This window comes from Podarcis liolepis (assembly GCF_965112155.1).
Source record: "Podarcis liolepis genome assembly, chromosome: 8".
Lineage (NCBI taxonomy): Eukaryota > Metazoa > Chordata > Lepidosauria > Squamata > Lacertidae > Podarcis > Podarcis liolepis.
This window is the reverse complement of record NC_139560.1, coordinates 41,533,673-41,553,603: the sequence shown is the minus strand read 5'-3', so window position 1 is coordinate 41,553,603 and position 19,931 is coordinate 41,533,673. Positions and strand designations below refer to the sequence as shown.

At 40.2% G+C, this 19,931-nt stretch overlaps 1 protein-coding gene across 4 annotated transcripts in view; it reads right to left on the bottom strand.

Annotated features, from left to right (window-relative positions):
- Positions 1-19,931, bottom strand: part of NOL4 (nucleolar protein 4) — a 109,735-nt gene that overhangs the window by 69,642 nt on the left and 20,162 nt on the right. For 3 of the 4 annotated variants that reach the window (XM_083517763.1, XM_083517764.1, XM_083517766.1), the window contains exon 2: positions 5,289-5,438. In XM_083517763.1, coding sequence (XP_083373889.1) covers positions 5,289-5,438 — 150 coding nt within the window. Of the gene's footprint in view, positions 1-4,026; positions 4,268-5,288; positions 5,439-19,931 lie in introns of those variants that run through there. The other variant, XM_083517765.1, reaches the window with a different exon arrangement.

Below are 19,931 nucleotides of genomic sequence, written 5' to 3'. Positions count from 1 at the left end.
TACAGTTGTACAAGATGTGCTTGTTGAGTCTTGCTAGCAGTACTAGTCACCAGATAAGAGAGTGGTGGGAAGAAAATGGGAGCAGAGGCAAGGTCATGCCTGCATCCATCTCTCTCTCTCTCTCTCTCTCTCTCTCTCTCTCTCTCTCTCTCTCCAAGCATACAGGGACTCCACTGCAGGAGGTTAGCATGCCATGGAAGTGGATGCCTATTAGGACATGTTGTGCTTTTCCTTAGAAATGCATGATGCTTCCCTGAATGCATTCTGTAGTCTACAACTGTACAACCATATTAAGAACAGCAGTGTCCTTTGTGTCCTCAACTGGCTTCCACAACTTCAAGTGGTTTATTTGGGTACATTGTAGACTGCACTAACATACTTTCAAACTAAGCCTTTTCTTATCCATAACCAAGGCTGCTACAATACAGTGGTACCTCAGGTTACATATGCTTCAGGTTACAGACTCCGCTAACCCAGAAATAGTGCTTCAGGTTAAGAACTTTGCTTCAGGATGAGAACAGAAATCGTACTCCGGTGGCGCGGCAGCAGCAGGAGGCCCCATTAGCTAAAGTGGTGCTTCAGGTTAAGAACAATTTCAGGTTAAGTACGGACCTCCGGAATGAATTAAGTACTCAACCTGAGGTACCACTGTATTTTATTTATAATACTGTTGACCTGGAGAAAATAAGAGGGTGTATATCTCTCATGGTGTTCTGAAAGAGGTATGTATGTTGTTCATATAAAGGACAATCATGCTGAAAATGTTTTCATTTGATTCAGCAACCAAAAAAACTAAGAAGGAGGAAGGAAATTCCACAGCTCCACAAGGCAACTTGAACCACTATCAAGCCATTATAAAAATTGGACAAATAGCTCCTTATAGCTGCTTTAAATTTGCTCTGCTGCAACTTGAACCAATTGCTTATTGTCCTACTACTCATACTGCCTTCAGTAAAGTTGTATTTGCCTATCTTCTATAGTGTGGTGTTTAAAGCATGTACACTCTTTTTATTCTATTCTTTTGTGCCATGCTTCTCAGTTCCGGTGTCATTTTTACTGCTGTCTTCAAAATCCTCTGCAATCTGACTATATCCTTTCATACAGGTATGCAGCCCCCAAGATGTTTGGTTTTTAGCATATATACAATCTTCACTCATTGCTAGATGATACAGTGGTTTATTTACAGCACTGGGGAAATGATATTATGGCAGAAATTATGCAAGACTCGTGGAAATGCATTTGGATGGCTAAGCCTTCTAATTCTTTTTGTCTAAACTTTAGAGAACTGTCATTAAAAGGTGTGAGCAGGTGGTATTTTGTAACCTACAGACTCTCATACATATTGCAAAAGGGCTCAGACCAAGGTTGAAAAGGATGTGGCTAAAGACATATGTACTGTATGTAGGAGTGTGAGAAAGTACATCTGAAAACTTATTTTGACTGAAGTTTATAAAACTGTGGATCATCCTATCCCAGAAGATCTGATAGGGACCTTATTGCATAAATTTGAAAATGTTTTTGGCACTGCAGGCAGCATGTTTCTTGGTATATATTTATTAGCAGCAGTGAAAACAGTTTTTCCCAGTGAGTGACAAGATAATGAGCTGCCTACTGAAGACCATGGTCTGGCTGAAGTATAGAACATATCCCCCCCCCCCATGACAATTGAACCTACAAAGGATTGACAACCATGAGCAAGAGAAAGCCAGAGGCCTTCATGGGAGGTTGGTCCAATTGGTTACTCTGTTGATTATACAATCTCAATACAGTATCTTTTGTTTGGTTTTTTAAACTACCTGTGTACTGTTAACTTTGTATTTCTTAATTACTGGCATGATCTTTATCGGATAAGGCCTTTGTTCTTTCACTCTGGGCATAAATAGTGGCTATTTCTTATTTCTTTATTTGAGGAAATCTTATACTGAAATTAAGGACTCAAGAGAACATGTGTTCTTTTATTTTCTGTTTCTTTTATTCTTGGTTTTCTAGGAATGTTACCCTTTTCATTTTGTATATTGGGTAAGACCTAGAGATCAATGATCATGTTCCTGCTCACAATAGGAAGGAAACTATTAGCTGTATGTGTATATTCAGAACAGTTACGAGTGTCAATGCCTTCAACAGGGAAAGTCAAAATTTGCAAAAAAAATTAAAATTCTAAAATTTAATGCAGTTTTCACAAAAAAATATATATAACCTACTCTTAGGTCATCAAGCTAAGAAGTTGTATCAGTTCACAGGGAGCACAAGAAACTAAATAAAGACAGTATTGTTTTCCAAAACCCCCAATTATTTCAATTTAGGAAGGTTTATAAACTGCTTAATCAAAACACTCTCTAAATAGCATACATAGTAAAATTATAGACAAAATACAGTTAATATGCACAAACCTATTCAAATTTATAAATAAAATAATTATAATTAAAACACAGAAAACTTAGTAGCACTTTTCAAGGCAAATATTGGAGGCTAAGTTACATGTCTGAGTAGGTTTGTTGAAATAAAAAAGTGTCAGTAAGTAGGGAATTCCAAAGCACAGGTGTTGCTACACTAAAAGATAAACTCTTCACAAATGTGGTACAAACATTCTGTGGCACTTGTAGAAGTGCAAGTTCTGCAGATTGAAGTGGCTGAGTAGACACATGAGGCAGGGTGATCCCTTAAGGAAACTGGTCCCAGAATAAGGGTATACCTTTCCTTATTTTTAAAATTCTTCTGCCACTTTAGAGTGGTACATATGGTAATTGCTATTGCATGGTAAACCTGACCATAAGAAGCAGCTCATCTTGCAGTTGGAGTTATTTCTCCATACCAGAGCAAGATATTATCTTGTAACATTTGTGTTCATTTGGAGAACATGTCCCCAATATGCAGTGAGCGACACCATATAAACAGCTTAGCATATGATAACAGCCAACTGGAGCAATTTAGAACAGTTTCATTCAACAGCCATAGCTAAGGTGCAAATACCTTTAGCTTCAGCACCACACATGTTTACAGGAAAGGCACTGTGGTTTTTGAATGCACTGTGTATTCTCAAAAGCTTTTTTTAAAAAATAGTTCCTTCAAAAATGTGCACACTGGTGCTCATTTTCTCCTTGCAGCAACCTCACAAATATATTGAAAGGAGTCGACTCTTCTTGGGAGGAGCAACTAAATGACAGATGTTTAATACTAGTAGATTTAAAATCTGCAATTAGCAGGTAACCAGAATAAAGCATGTAGGTTGATATTAAACGAGGTTTTAGCTTTGCATGACTCTTTAAGGATTATGCAAAAGACCGTATCCACAAAACTGAAGCCTTTTTGTTTTCTTAAGAACTGGGCTTTCATATGAAACAATTTTGAACCTGTCAAATACAATTTTTACAAGAGTGCTTTAGATGCGGGTTACTCATACTTTGGCTGCACAAACAGAAAAGCTATGCTGTTGAATAGAGCAGGCAAATTGCTAGATGCAAGGAAAGATGGCATACAACAACTTACCTGTCACAAGCAGCATCCACTATGAATCATCTGTTTGACCACAAACTGCCCTACAGGAGTAACACCTTTGAAATGACTGTACTCTTATGACATATAGATTCCTCTCCCAAGTAGTTTCCCTATTTTACACAATAGTTGTAAGCACAGAATCACATCAGAAGGTACTGAGGGGCTGAGGCTAAAGGCCAGAACCTATATTGGTATCCAAGGGCAGGAAAGTGTGTACAACATAATGTGGAACAACAGCTCTATTTGCCTTGTGACACTTATAGAAGAACTAGAATTCATGCTGAGCTTGTTCACAATTGAAACCAAATCATGGTGTGGCATTACATGAGCATGTCTGAGGCTTATGCACTCAATCATCACCAGTTATTGTGAAGTGCTATGCATAGGGCTTCCCAAGTACCATTGATGAGCTGATCATTGGGTCTTGAAAATTCCCATGTATCCACAAGTCTCCACAAGACCTGGTGATCAGCACATCATTACTGGGGAGCTCCAGTTCAGGTGGTTAAGATTAAAAAGACTACTCTCTACCTTGCTTCATGGCTCTGTCTCCCTCTGCTCTTCTGGATTCAGGTCTTCTGACCAATTCCTGCCTGTTCCTCTCCAGCACAACTGCTGCCATATTGTTCTGCTGCTGGTTGCTGTTCCTCCTTTGTTTGTTTGACAGCTGATGATGGGGAATTGGGGAGGATTGATGTTCAGAGCCTAGCATTTTGCCTAAGCAGTCAGCTTGTTTGGCCTCAGGCTGGTCAGACTCTAGACAGCTTTTAAGCCAACAGCAGCCAAAGGAAAGCCTATTATTCACCCTTGCCTACAAAGCCCTATTGTGATGTAACAGTACATCATTCAGAGGCATCAGAGTGTGGGGGTGAGGTAGGTAGGGAGAACAGAGTTCAAGAAAGAGACTGTGATTGGGAAGAGGAAAGCTGAAGCATTAAAGCTAGACCATCAGGAATGAAGTTCAGTAAGGGTCACAGGCCTCCTTCTGAACAGGTCCTTTGCTACTTGGAAAATGAAAGAACCATGCGCTGAAAAATGTAACCCCATTATCCTAACTTAAGATTGTTTTCCTCTATATTATTTAAAACAAGGGAGATTATTTGAGAGAGTAGTTCATCAGTAAAGGAGAAGGGATTTTGCTATATATATTCTTGGTTAACTGCTACCACAAATAAGTTTTGTTTCAAAAACATCAATAAAAATAAAGTTTAAAACCTATAGGAGTCAGTTAGATGTGAGCACATAAGTTTGTATGAGCATCATATATATTTATTTCTCAATCACTTATACAGACATGACATATAATGCCTTCCTGAACACATGAGAATGTATAAGAAACTACTGAAATATGTTTAGCCAATGATTTTTAATCTGCTTTGATCCTGGTATGTCCTCATAATTTCCACCACAGAAATGAAGTCAAGCAACTCACACAGTATTTGGACATAACATAATGTAGCCTATATAATTTCCCCTTAAAATTGATAAGGAGGTAAAGGTAAAGGACCCCTGGACAGCGAAGTCCAGTCAAAGGTGACTATGGGTTGCAGCGCTCATCTCACTTCAGGCTGACAGAACCGGTGTTTGTCCACAAACAACACAAATTCGTAAGTACGTAGCCAGAGATATTAGAGCATATCTATAGCTTTTGTAAAATGTTTTCATAGAAACATATGTTATTAGGAATACATGGTTTGCTAAGAGTAGCAGACAAATTACAGTTCTAGTAAGGTAATCTTGATAAAAGATTAGAGTTGCACAAGTGTTTTTGTTTTGTAAGGTTGTTTACTTACTGCTTTATAAGTTCTTTTTTGTCCTGCATGTTTTCTGATTTGTTCTCCATTGGGCCCCGTTTCCACATGCATGGAGTAGATTATGTCAAAGAAATCTTCAACAACTGCTACCCGTCTTAAAGACAGTTTCTCATCTACGCCAACTCCATCCTAGGGGAAAAAATGATAGGGAGCACAAGATGAATAGATAAAACTACCAGGAAAACACATCCTGTTACTTAGAGTTGATTAGATAAAGACCCTTGGCACTGACATCTAAAGATCCCTATCCAAGAGTAATACTTAGCAGCTCAATCAATGACAGCAACATTATAATTGCACAATAAATAAAGAATTCTCTGAATAAGATTCTAAGTGGGGAGGAAAGCCTTCAAAAATGGATAATTTGGGTTATCTTAGCTTTTCACTGATGGTGATTTCCATGTTATTTAAAGCACTTCAAAGTTACATGAAGTTGATGTAGAATCAAAAAAAGCATTTTTAAAACTTTGTTATAAACATGTTCACTAATTCTTAAGTGGAAAAACAATTGCTTCAGTTACAATGAGGTCTGGCCACAAATTTGTAAAAAAACAACAGTACCCTATTTGTAATATCATTCTGGTTATGAAAAGATATAGTTAGAGAAAAAAGACTGCATCTTAACTTCTGACCAGAATAAATATAAAGTATGCTTATGTATAACCACATTCTCACAAGGAAGAGGAGTTAGAAGGTTTCATCTAGCGTTTGTATGCAGAAAAGCTGCACATATATTTATGTCTGAAATAATAATAAATCATTATGTGGTCTCATACCCTCCAACATTCGTCAGATGAAAATAGGGACATTTCTCACTCCCCCCACAACTGACCCTCCTCAACCCCCCATTTTTTTGTCCCCTACCGGAAGAGGATTTCCTGTCAGAAGAAGGGAGAATGTCACCACCACTCCACCAATGGGACACAGCACGCACACACCACACTGTCCTGAGAAAAACCCCTTAATCTCAATTTGATTTGATTTCTTTGGTAGATTTACAAAAATAGTTTTAGAATGTCAATACTCCTTGTACTCCATTCTGCTCCCCTTTTCTTCCTGCCCAGGACAACCTAGCCCTCTGCCTGCCTCTCAAAGCTGGTACGTCATGTGGGGCTGGGTCTCAGTGGCAGCAACCTCCCCTCCTTGCCCGCTCTCCAGCAGCTACTACGAGCTGCCCAAGGGAGGAGGCTGGTAGCAGCGGCCACAGAGAGGCTCATCCTCCTCCCCAAGCTTGGCAGTGGCATGGGTGGCAGGGGAAATATTCCCAAGACATTCTGGGATCAAAGCAGAAGCGAGGATGGCTTTTGTAATTCTGGGCCTGTCCCTGATTGGTTGGAGGTTCCAGTCAATGGGGAGTTGACTGTCAGTGAGAGAAAGGCAGCTGGGATTTTGATGGCTGAGGGGTTGGAGGGAGAAAGTTGTGAGGAACAGCTAAGGGAAATAATTGAGGTATAGCCATTTGTTGCGCTTTTTTCAGTTTTGCCCAGAATTGTTGAGCTTTTTGGACACAATTGCACTGCCGACACAGGCTGCCATACATCCGGATATTCCCTGACATTTTCTACATTCCTATCTGGACACTACTGTCAACTGCGGTATTCCAGATATATCCAGGAAAACCCAGATGTATGGCAACCCTAGCTTTGGGGGTACAGAGACAGATTGTCTGCTGTAGCTGGACTGGGTTGTGGGATGGAAGTTTAGGGAATTCGGCTTGAGATGAAAGCCACTTAGAGGCTGCTGTCAGCAACAATGTCTCTTGAGTCTTCAGAAACTGTCAACAAGCACCTTTTAAGATCCCAGTGTATCAGTATTTTCTTATGTACATGGTATCCCTTTAATAAACCAGCAATTTTCATCCTGTCTATTTTATGCCTATGCCTGAAATTCATGTTGCTAGGTTTTGAAAGCATTCTGCGTTGATGGCAGTGGAAAGTTAAAGTACAGATACATGAATCTGTGTTTAGACAAAATGAGCCAGAGGGAACCTAGAATCCCAGATAGATAACTCTCAGGTAGATACTGGAGCTTAGATCTATATAGAAACACCACCTTCTGATCTGGAAGCCCTCTTCCCAAATCCTTGGTGTGGGGGGGACTCTTTGTCATTAATCACAAATTAAGCCCTGGCTTAATCTTCCTTAAAAATCAAGTTCATAAATGAATAAACGCAATGTTCAGCACACCTGCTTCACTTACTCTCATTTTGAACAGACTGTTGATGTACATTTACAGTACCCATCTAGCCTACTTTTTCCACTGAGTAGTGTCACTAAAGCAGTGTTTATAAGTATCCACTAGTTGCTTTTACTGTGTGAGAGAATTTGACTTTATAGATTCCATAGTTAACAGTGCCACCTACATCTCAAAACCTTGCAACTGATGTTCACATCATTGCTAACCAACTAGCAAAGACACCTCTGAATCAACTTGTTTTTCTGTGACTTGAGTACTCTTGTGCAGATCCCATCCATATTTCACAGCACTGGCTAACATGCAAGGATGAAGGTGCATGCCTTCAAACAATGGTCCCATTTGACAATATTCTTTGTGGATGCTCTCATATTCAGTCTTTCCTTACACATATATGCTAAATTCTAGCTGTCAGCCCTGAAGACGGTTCCAGATAAGGAATTTTTTTATGTGTTTGGCTGCTAATACATGTACAGAAGGTGAGCAAAGTTTGTGCTCCCTGCCCCCCGCCCCAAATGCATGTACTTACTTCATTAAAGAAATGGGATAAGTATCTTTTCCAAACCATTGTCTTTTATCCAGTGCTTTTTTTTCCCCAAAAAAAATGTTTAAGGGTACTTTCATTTTCCTACTCATATTGAAATACTACCCCTCAAAGAGGCCAAACTTAGATTCACAAAATGTTTAGGGGTATGCGTACCCCTGCGTATCCCCAGGAAAAAAGCACTGCTTTTATCTAATCCATGATCAGTGCCTGGATGTAATCATGGGCTAGATAAGGGCTAATGAACTGTAACTGAATCTTGACAATACAGACACCCTATGAATCAGTGGTTCTCAGGTAGAGGAATTGGGTTGCATACTTGCCCTGTATGGCATTGCACTCTTTCCAAAGGAGCAAGTGTATGGTTTGGTGTTGTTCCTAGATCAACCACTATCACTGGAGACCCAGGTGACTTCAGTGGCTTGGAGTGCCCATTGCTAACTGGCTGGTGTGACAACTTTGACTGTTCCTAGACAGGGATAGCCTTGCTGTACGGGTCCATACATCAATAACCTCCCAATTAGACTACTGTATGTGGCTGGTATGGTTTATGTACTACAAAATATGATCCATCAAAGTCAGGTGGATTTACTTCAAAGCATATGAATTTAAAATTGGGCCACTGGGTCTCCTAAACCTATATAACCATATGCTGGACTGATCTAAAATTAATTTTAAAATCCATTCATATACTACAAAGAGAAGATAACATCTATTGATAATACGCAATGACTGTGTATACCCTTAAACTTAGTTGTTGGCATCCTTCTCTCTCAAGAGACAATGGTGTGCACCTCCAGTGAAGTCAAACTGCTGCATTAGCAGCACCAAAGTGACATTCCCAGGGTGCAAGCCTGGGCTGCTTAGACAATAGCCTTGCTGATGGGGTACAAAGGAAAGCAGTGAAATACGTTTGGTGCCAGCCTGGCTGCGGGAGTTGCCAGAAGGAGGCGTACAAGACATCAGCTAACCACTTTAGCAATCCACTCCAGATTTGAGTAGGATTTACTCCTCAGCCTTTTCTTATCCTGAAGATGTCCTGCAAGGTAGTAGAGGTTATGGGCCAGAGTTTTCCTTCTCTTAGATGGGCTACCTTCAAAGGTTGATGAGCCCCATCTGCTCCTCACTTCTCTCTGCAGCACATGCAGAAACCACCATCTTGGCCAGTGGACCCACTCTGGGTCTTGTCTGCTCAATCTACTGGAGCCTGTCTGCATACAGGGGAAGTTCCTAACTCCCCAAGGGTTTGAGACCCATCGACTACACTCACCTAGTTTAGCCATTCAAATCCATTTCCCAGTGTGTGGTCACTTCTAGGAGCCACAGCTGAGAGCTGAGTGCAGCATGGGAACCAAAGGTGGACAAACTACCCCAGAAGGAGAATGACATATACCCCTCCCCTAACACCCCATACACCCCATTAAGCATTAACTATAGATTAACTTGAGGTGTGAAGCAGGCCAGTTTAAACATCTTAAATAGTGTATTATTATTATTATTATTATTATTATTATTATTATTATTATTAATAATAATAATAATAATAGAACTATTCAGTAGACAGTCCTTAACTACCAACATGAACTTGACGAAAACTGCAGGAGGCAATGAGGCCAAACTTAGATTCACAAAATGTTTAGGGGTATGCATACCCCTGTGTACCCCCCAGAAAAAAACCACTGGTTGTATAGTTAGGTGGATTATTCCCTGAGACAAAAAGATGAATAGGAGGCATCTTACCGTTACTTACTTTTGGTCACTTATCCAGCAATGGAAAACTACAGCATATTACCCATGTGTCAAATCTGAAATTAATTTCTGAAATTTTACAAGCTAAACCAAAAGGCAGGCAGAGTGACATTTATACAGCAGAGACAACCCACCCAAATGGAAATGGGGGAAGGGGATCTGCTCATCCTTAATTACCATATCCTACTACAAGCTGGATCTGATAACCTATGAAGTCTCTCCCAGTTCTGTGTTTTTATGATTCTGTGTTATTCCATCCAGAGTAGACAAAAAACAAGTCTAATTATGGACATAAACATTTTCAGTGTGCCATCTTGCTTTTGTAACCCATCAGCATTTTCAGTAAAGTGTTGAAACCAAAAAAAGTTGTGAACATAAAGTGTATTCATTTCCCCTTGCTTCAAAAAATATATAAAATAAAATAAAAAAGAAGCAATAATCCTATCTACTGCTCACGTGTCTGTTTGAAAATAGGTCTCTTGAAAATTCTCTTTCATCATGCATAAATGTCATTTTGGAAACATTTGTAGGGTTTCAAACTATATTCTTAAAAAAATCACGTATTACTTTAAAGGGTTAAATTGGACTGTTAATTTCAGACTTCTTATGCACCATAATATTTTTAGGTCTGAAGTTACATATTAAAAAAATAGTCAGCTGCAGCATAAGAGCATCAGAAAGCTCACTAATCCAACCTTATAATGTTTACACTACAAAATATAAATGGCAAGCATGTTTTCTCTATATTAGAAGATAATATTTTCATAGTAATGGAAATATCAGGCAATGTTCAGTGCTGACCCACTTGGTTATTTTTACTTTTCCCACCATTTAACACTGCAAAATCATGGCAGAATCATTGCACTGAGCATGAAAAGATGATGTATTTGATGTTAGATAAAGAAGTAAAAATGGAACTTGTTGAAAATTCTATATCTATTGTATTTGCACACTTCTAGAGAAGGGTTTGATCCACACTTAGTCTTACTTAAAGTACAAGTATTGAAATCTACAAGTATTGAAATCTACCCTAAGTATAACTCCAATCTAATATGTTCACACATACATGACTGAAATCTATTTTTGAATATCTATACTCAAATGTGCATTTAATAACTTTATTGAGGTGGTAATCCTAGTCACAGTTCCCCGAAGCATGCACCATTGAACATAGTGGGACTTACTTCTGAATAAACATCCATAGCATTGTGCAGTTAAGCATATTGACGCACAAAATCTTTACACTGATCTGCAGAATTGACAATCTCACCTATTCACAACCAAAGTGTCATTTAAAATTATTTGCACTTTGATGGACTGAACTCTCAAGGCATAGGTAACATAGTACATAAAACTCAAATTAAAAATATATATTATCACTTTTTGCAGTTTTTAAAAGTCAAGCGGGTTTGCCAAAGGATCTGTTCGTCTGCCTCTGTATTGATACCAAAGCTGATCCAGCTGGGAATACAAAACATCAAACCATCATTAACTAGGATTTTATTTCTTCTATATGTGCTGAATGAGGTGAGAAACTTGTGAAGCAATAACTCTCCACAGGAATCAGAACTGTATAATAAATGTGATAAGCCTGGGATTTTATCAGATTTATATTAGTATAGCCCATCCCAAAAGATAACACATAGATAGAACTATGCATTTACTGTTAGATCTTCAGTAGGTATGAATCAAAGTATCCAGGGAAATCAATGGAGTTTGACAACTCATGATCTGTCTCTTCGCCTGTGGCAGTTAGATAAACTAGACCTGTACATCCAGATTACAGCCTTGAAGTCCTCCAGTTAGATAGCATCACCTGTTTCCATCCTTGGTTCAATCAGAGACCTTCTAAAATGGGACTTGACTTGATGACCTGACAGAATTAGGGGAAATAATATATTTTATTTTCAGAGTACAGACCTTGCTTCCTTGTTATGACAACACTGTTTGCCCTGCAGTTTTCTCTGCATATCATGCCTGAATAAAAGCAGATACAGTATACGATTATGGAGAGGAATGCTAGAAAACTGGTCACACTAGTCAGGATTTCTTTCTCAGATTATGATAATACCTTAAAAACCAACAGCTCACAACCACTGGCAGGTAGAAAACCATATATATATATATAGGATGGTGAGTAAGTTAGGAAAAGTAGCGGTTATAACTGCAAATGTAATAAAACAAATATAGGAGCTTAAATAAGGAGAAATGAAAAATGAAATTTTTGAAAGTGAAAACATAGTAACCATGTGAGCTAAAAAGAAAGCAGTGACAAACATTCCAGAAAAGTGGTTAACAATTTAGAAAAATAACAATGTGAAAAAAGAATTTAAAATACATAAAAGTTTTGCACAGAGTAATCAATATAAATAAAAGTTTAAAGTAATATTGAAATGTTTTATTAAAAGAAAAAGGGTTAGAATATGGCCACACCAAAAGTAGGAACAAAATATACAAACTGCCAAAAAAAAAACCCCACCAAGATGTGCGCGCCCTCAGTTCAGCTAGTTCATTCTTTATTCAAAAGTTATCAGAAGTTTGAAAGAGGATACAGCTGCTTGTCAAATTGTCAGTGGAGAAGACCTTTGACTGAGGCGCTGGTCCTCATGTTTCCTATCATAGACAATAAATTACATTTTAAATTAATGCATTGGCACTGACTCTCTGTTACTGCTATCAAATTCTCTCCTCTGATCCAGCTCCATAGCTAAATAACTTGAACTTTCTGAACCAGATTGTGGTAACAGCAAGTCGGGTCTCAAACTTCTGCATGACAGGTTTGAGCTGATTCTCTTTCTCTTACAACTTGTGACTGTGCTGGAGGCATCAATCTTGTAATGTCAGCACTAGATGACCTAATCGTCTACATCTATGATTCTGCAATGCAGCAGCTGTACAGCAGTTTGTTGTAAACAGGTTCATTGTCTCCATTCTTTTCCCAGTGGACAACCGTCTCTTTCCCAAAACCATTGCAGTAACAAACTCTTAATTGGCACCTTTGCTAGCAGTCTCAAAGAAAGCAAAGGGCAGTTCATTAGGTCCAGCAGTCCTGTACCAATGGCAGTTGAAGCGCTAGACAGGCAAAAAGCCCTTGATGACCTTTTGTCTACTTTGTACAGCTTTGCTCCTGGCCCTCTCAAGCCCAACACACCTTTTTGTTGTTGTATTTGCCATTGCTACAACATGGATCAGTTCTGGTAATTTGCACTCAGCTGCAGATTGAATGGGACTATACTGACAAACAGGAATCACTGGCAAATCACAGCACATCCTGGATATAATCCTAATTGTATGGTATGGAAGGAAAAAATAGAGTGTCAAAGTAGGCACCCCAATAGCCACTTTTGAAAAGACATGGAATCTCAAATCTTTCCCCTCTTGCCCACAGCATATTTAGACACATTAGCAAGTAATAAACAGCAAAGCCTAAATACTTTAGGACAGGTTACCTGAAGGACCATTCTCTCCAGTATGAACCAACCCGCCTATTAAAAAGTTCAGGAGAAGCTCTCTTCTGCATTCTGCCCACATCAGATGTGCATTTGGTATAGATGCTAGAGAGAACCTTCTCTGTGGCTGTGCACAGGCTCTGCCATTTCTGTCCCTCTTTGATGGCATTCCACTTACAAGAGCAGACATTATTTCAGCAGGCCTTTGGCCTGTTGAGTTAAATATTCTGTACCCTGCTGCATTGACTTCACCCCCCAAAGGCACACTCTTCCATTGCCTCCCGAGACAGATGGATGCCAGCAACAACCATGCTGCATTGACTACTGGCTTTCATTCTTAACTGGCTAGTGTTTTGTGTGTGAGTGAGTTTTATTATTGCTAGTCACCTTGGGCATTTAGCATGGAAAAGCTGAGTATGGTTTTTCATAGTTAATGTAATCAATACTGATATATATTGATATATATTGCTATGTTGCTAACAAAGATGCTATTAGGAACTTTGGTGCTGTCCTTCTCTAACACATGTTGTCAGGAACTCTGAAGCTAGACACCCCTCACATATCTGATACGATTTATACATTGTGCACTATGCATCATATGTATGTGAGGCTTTAAGAAGTAGTTTCTGGTGGATGTTAAAAAGTAAAGGTTCAGAGAACTCCTTTGTCAAACAAAGTCCTTCCAGTGTTCCGGTTGCAGGCTGATACTGGCTAGAGAACCCTGCTCCAGAAGTGACTGAATCTGACTGTTTATAACTTGAATTCTATTTTTTACTTTCCCACCTTTCTACACTCAGTATCCAAAGCAGCTAAGAAGGTAAATGAAAACAATGCAAACAACTGTCCAAGATTAAAATATTATATAAAACAAATTAAAGTAGCGGGAGCCAAAACAGGATGCTAAACTGGGGAAGGAGCATAACTTAGTGATAGAGCACATGCTCTGCATGCAAAATGTCCCAAGTTGAATCCTTGGGAAAGACCTCTCTGAGAACAATGTAGTTTCAAAGCTTTGGCACGGCTGGGGGCATATCCACACTTTCATTTGTCCTGTGTTTTCTTTCACGTGTTGCAGGGCAAATTAGTACCACCACAAGTATTGTCCAGGATTCTGGGTCCTCATGCCACACCTCAGTCCATACTTTTTCAAGGAGGCAACCCTGAAAATATGCAATATCCTCTCCTTACCTGAGTACACAGTGCACACTGCTAGTGTGCTCTTTCAACTCCTCCTGTTGACCTGGAGGCGGAGGAGGAAGAGCTGAACAGCAAATGCTCATCAGGGGAAGAGGGGTTCACAACCCTGCCCAGGTTGGAGATAACATTTTGGGTTTCCAAATGGGTGCTAGCTCTTGAAAAGTTGAAGGCCATCAGTTGTAACTCAAACTCATAACAAACCATCAATATTAGCAAATGCTGTTTGCAATGGTGGGTACTGTCCATTGGGACTGGTGGGGCATAAGGCAGCAAGTCAACAATGATTGCAGTCAAAGCCACTGACTGATGCAACCACAACCAATGACAGGCAGAGCCAACTTAGTCTAGTTTTGTCCCCATTCTCCTCCCTATTGAGTTGTACAAGGGTAACACTAAGACTAAAAATGAGGAAGCTGGCAAACAGTTCCACACACTGGATTGACTGTAAGAGAAAGCAGGCAGGTGGGGCTGGCTGAGGGCAGCCTGAAATTGCTGGGGCAGTGCCCCAGTCATTCTAATAGACCAGCCTCCACTGTTTATCTCTTTGAACACACTGTCTGCACAGTGTGAAAATACTGCATCTTTTTAATGATCCACACCTGCCACCCAAAATAATACTTTAGACCCTGGGCAGGTGGTACCAAGCAGGTGGTGTACGTAATGGCAAAGAAATACATCACTTTCACAAGGAAATAATTAAATATTTTCAATAGAAGGTGTTGAAAGTTGGTAACTTTGTGACCTCCAGTTCTGAATGATACCACATTAGGCCAGCTTCAGAAGAAGGCTCTTTTAAATAAAGCAATAAAGATATTTATTCAAACAAACAAAAAATTAAGCTGACTGAATAAAGGGGTGTGTTTGTAAGTAGGCAGTTAACTAACTGGCAGCATTACTGTTAATACAATGTGCAACTTAGTCAATGTGTATGTTTGTTTTAAAAATATTTGCCCAAACACAGTTTTACTGTATTAGTTTACCCAAACTGCATTGGTGATAAGGAAATGTAAGAAAATGTTCTACCAAAGAAAAGTAATTTTAAGTAGTGTACAAGAAAAGGCTTCATAGCGCTGTTTTATCTGATTTTGCACTAGAGCACTCAGTTGATCTTATTACAAGATGCATAACAGCAGAGTTTACCTTTTCTCTGTTATCCTACAAGAAACTTCCAGTAGAGGGAGTTGGACATTTCTACTGAAATTTCTTTGAGGGAGTTTTCGTGTCACTGCGATGAAGATCCAGAGATCAGCAAGGGAATGGGTGTGGAAGTGTAATGCTTTTCTGAATGCCATTTAAATAGTGCCACAAGATAAAACACATGCAAGGTAAGCCATATATATTCCAACCTACAGCTTGCTTTAAATGTTTTGCAATCTATCAGCAACCCAGTCTTCTGCACGTTTACTTGGGAGTATGCCTAATTCTCTTCTGTGAGGCTTATTTCCTAAGTAACTGCATGAGATTGCAACATAAGGCAAATGGATGCATTAACCACTGCAATGTGGGAGCCAGTTCCTTGCAATTTCCTCCACACCACTTTGTTAATGTTTCAATCCAGGAACTAGAGTGGGTTAATAGCATGATTCTTTAACACCTAATCATCAGTGAGATCAATGGGTGTTTGAAGGGCTAACTGATCTAAACCCTGGACCAGCACATTACAGGGATTAAGGACTGTGGAAGTGAATGAGTGAAATACTCTCTATGGGAAGAGAGCAAATCGTTTGTACAGGAGGGGAGGATGTAACAGTGCTCATCTCTCCTCTAGGGACCTGTAATTTCCTTGAGCTAGCATTACTACTTTTAACTTGCCACACAGTCTTTGCTGATATTTAATCCTCATTTCATGTATAAACTTGATTGAAGCAAGGGAGGCAGTCACAAGTGGGACACAATGTGCTTCTTTATTAGGGACAAGTCCAGTGTTAATGGGGCATCTGTATGCTGGGTGAGGGCATCAATATGGTCCAGGGCCCTGTGATTCTTACCTCTTGGAATGATGCGTTGAATAAAATGAGTGTCTAACAGCTGTACATCCTGGTCTATGGACAAACCCCACCTGCCCAAGTGCTTACCCCTGCTTCAGAACCTATACACTATGAAGAAATGCTGCCCAGCCACACCCCCTGAAATTCTGAATGAAGCCACCTCATAGACTTTGCCCTAAAGCTTGTCTCCACACTCAGGACCACTTTAATACCCTAAGGTTCCATTAGTCTGTGTTTGCCTAGTGTCAGTGGCAGACTGGGGGCTCTCAAATTTCAGTACACTGCTAAAATTTGGCACCCCCACCTCTCACACTCTGTTCTACAGCACTGTTGTGGCTCCCCATGCAGCACAGCACCCAGTGTGGCCAAACCGGTTGCGCTACCCTAAAACTGCCTCTGCTAGTGTGGCCATGTGGTTTACTTCATAGATGACAATTCTCTGCCTGAAGGAGTCGTCCGTTTGAAAGGGTGTCTGGTCCAACTCTAGTTTAAAGATAAAGAACTATAAGCAGAGCAGGGGCCTTGAAGTTGTCCATCAACAGTTAACACCTGGACAGCAGGCTGAGCAGGCACATAGGTCATAGTCTTCCCTACAATGGTGAAATACAATGTAATTCTATTTAAACCATGAAAATATATGCAAACATTACACAAATCTGTGTCCTCTTTTGCCATCTTTTTTGGCTATGTATAAGCTGGCACTCTATCAATGAAGCATCAAGATTTCAAACCCAGGACCCTTATCTCCCAACAGATCCTATTATTCTCCCAGTGGACAGGATCTGGGGTATAAAATGCCAGAATTGAAGGCTCTAAGGAACTACATCCAGAAGTACCTTTAAAAGAAAGTTTTTCAGGTGAATCTACTTCCCTAGCTTGGTCCCTCGATTACTCATAGGGGGATTTGTTCTTTTTGGCTAAGCATATTGAAAACATCTCCCTGTTGGCTGATGTGATTATGACATCAATGGTCTGTTCTTCCAGATACTGTTTATCACTCTACAGCTATTGAACTGGATTTTCACACTCGTGCCTTCATTGATTGCTGTCACCTGGCAGGCCCCCAAGTCCTTGTCATCAGCATGAGAAAGCTGCAATGCTTATGTGGAGGGAAGATGGGAAAATACTTTCTTAGGGACCCTGATGGAGGCTGAGTTTGTTTTCTGTTTTTTAGCCTTTCCTCCTTTTGCTGTGGTCCTAAGCCAGAGCTGGCCTCCTGCACCTGCTCCTTGCATTGGATGAAAAGCTCCAGCTGTACCCATGGAAGCATTCCTTTCTATGTAAATTGATTTAGAGGACCCAATCCAGACTGGGATTATAGCAGGAGGGCAAAGGATTAAAGCTGCCAGCTCTTCCAGAATCCTGGGATGGCTTCCCCCAAACTCTCACACCTGCAATTTACCTTTGGGGGGGGGAGGGGACCTAATTCATGCAATTATTGGTTCTTTCAATATTGGAATGCCTAGTTTGACTTTCAGCTGGATTTTTGCTGTCTCTCTCCTTTTGCTGGGATACTAACTGGGACGTAACATAGGGGACACAGCTTGCATGTGCTTAAGGAGCTGCACTGGCTTCCAAACAATTTCTACGAACAATCATAGTCCTTATACTTATCTTTAAAGTTCTCTGTGGCTTAGGACCTGGTTACCTGAAGGACAGGGCAGCCCACCCATGAAGCAACGTGGGGAAACTGCCTCAAGTGGCAAGATCCACAGGGGCAGCAGATCCAGCCTCCAAGGAATGCATTGCTTGCTGCTGCTGCTGCAGTGGCAGCAATGACTGCAGTGTGTTCCTTGGAACTGGATCTGCCGCCTCATCAGAGCCCCCAGTTCCCCTTCTACAGTGGCCTCTCAGTGAATAGAAGGTGCTGCTAGTCTCCTCCCACATACAGGGAGGAAATAGTAGGGACTGCCCTCTGTGGTCCCAGCTGACTGGCACTGTCTTCATGTTCTGCTTTCAGGAGGGATCAGCTACTCTCAGGAGCTCTGTCTGGGTGCTCCAGAGTAAAACCAATCCCAGTGGGGCTTGCATTTGGTGCCAAATTTAAAATGTTCCAAATACAAGCCCTGTTTGCCAAGGGACAATCAGAGTACGTTTCATGCTTCCAGCTGTTCCTTTGCAGCTGCCTCTTTACCTGTTCTGCAGTTGACATCATTTAGGATATCAGGTGTGGGGTGTGTGTGGGCTTGTGGAAAACAGTTCCATGGGTCAACCTGGGACCCACAAGTCAGAAGTCGTCATCATCCCCCTGTTTTAACACATACCTATCTGTGGGCCTTTTTGGGAGGGGGTTACTGACATAGAAAAGAATCATAGAACTGTAGAGGTGGAAGGGACCTCAAGGGTCATCTAGTTCAACCCCCTGCATTGGAAGTATCTTTTGTCCAATGCGGGTTACGAACCCACAATCCTGTGATAAAGAATCTCATGCTTTAATACTCTTATTTTAACACTATAAATCAACTTGGAAACTCTTTTGAGGGCTGAAATGCGTTATAAAATTGATTTTTTATATAAACAAACAAACAAATGAAAATATGGTTGGAATCTCAATAGGTATAGGTTAACAAGCAGACCAGTGATATCAGAATAGTCATAGTAATGTCAGTCTCACCTGTTTCCAGCCAAATTTTAAAAGCACATATTGTTGAAACTTCTAAGAACTATGGGAACAAATCTTGTTCCTCTAGCTATTAGGTATGTAATTGATCAAATTATGGGATGGACACTGAAATCTGAGAGATAGGAACAATCTCTATCAGAACCATTGCTGGTGGGAAGCCTTATCCTTTAGTGCAATTATAACTGAAGCGATTAGGCTTATACAAATAGCACTTTAGAGTGAAAGTATTAAATCGGTGGTAGTGAGAATAGCAGTAAAAGTAGTATGAAACAGAGATTCTGAGATACAAGATGGGATTAATAATAAAGGCTTAGGGTGCAATCCTATACCCACTTAACCTGAGAGTGAGCCCCACTAAACTCAATGGAACTTACTTTTGTAGAGGCATGTATAGAATAGTTGCCATACTAAGATGACTAATAATTATTTTAGTAGATGCTGCAATGGTACTTCGGGCCATCTTTTTCTGGTATACGCTTCTATAGTTCAGCTCTTCTGTCAGAGCACGATAGATTCTGAATGAAGAGAGAGATTTGGCACTTGCCTTCATAATAACCTTGCACTTTACAGCTACTCCCAGTAAAAATAAATAAATTGGCAGTTTTGTGGATAGTGTCCGAGGTTGTGCTCAGACTATAACTGAATTTGAGTCATGCTACGCTAAGATTGACTCTTGGAGCTGTTTTCAGCAGATGATCTAATAAGGAATAGTAGTTTGTGCAGGTGCAAAATGCTATTTCCTTACTATTGATTAACCACAACGCCCCCACTCATCTTAGTTTGGTGTGGGCTTCCAGATCACAGGGTTCAAATTAAGAGCAAACTAGCCCTAGCACTTTTTATGTCACAAACTAAACACTTCCAGTGCAACAGAAGTGA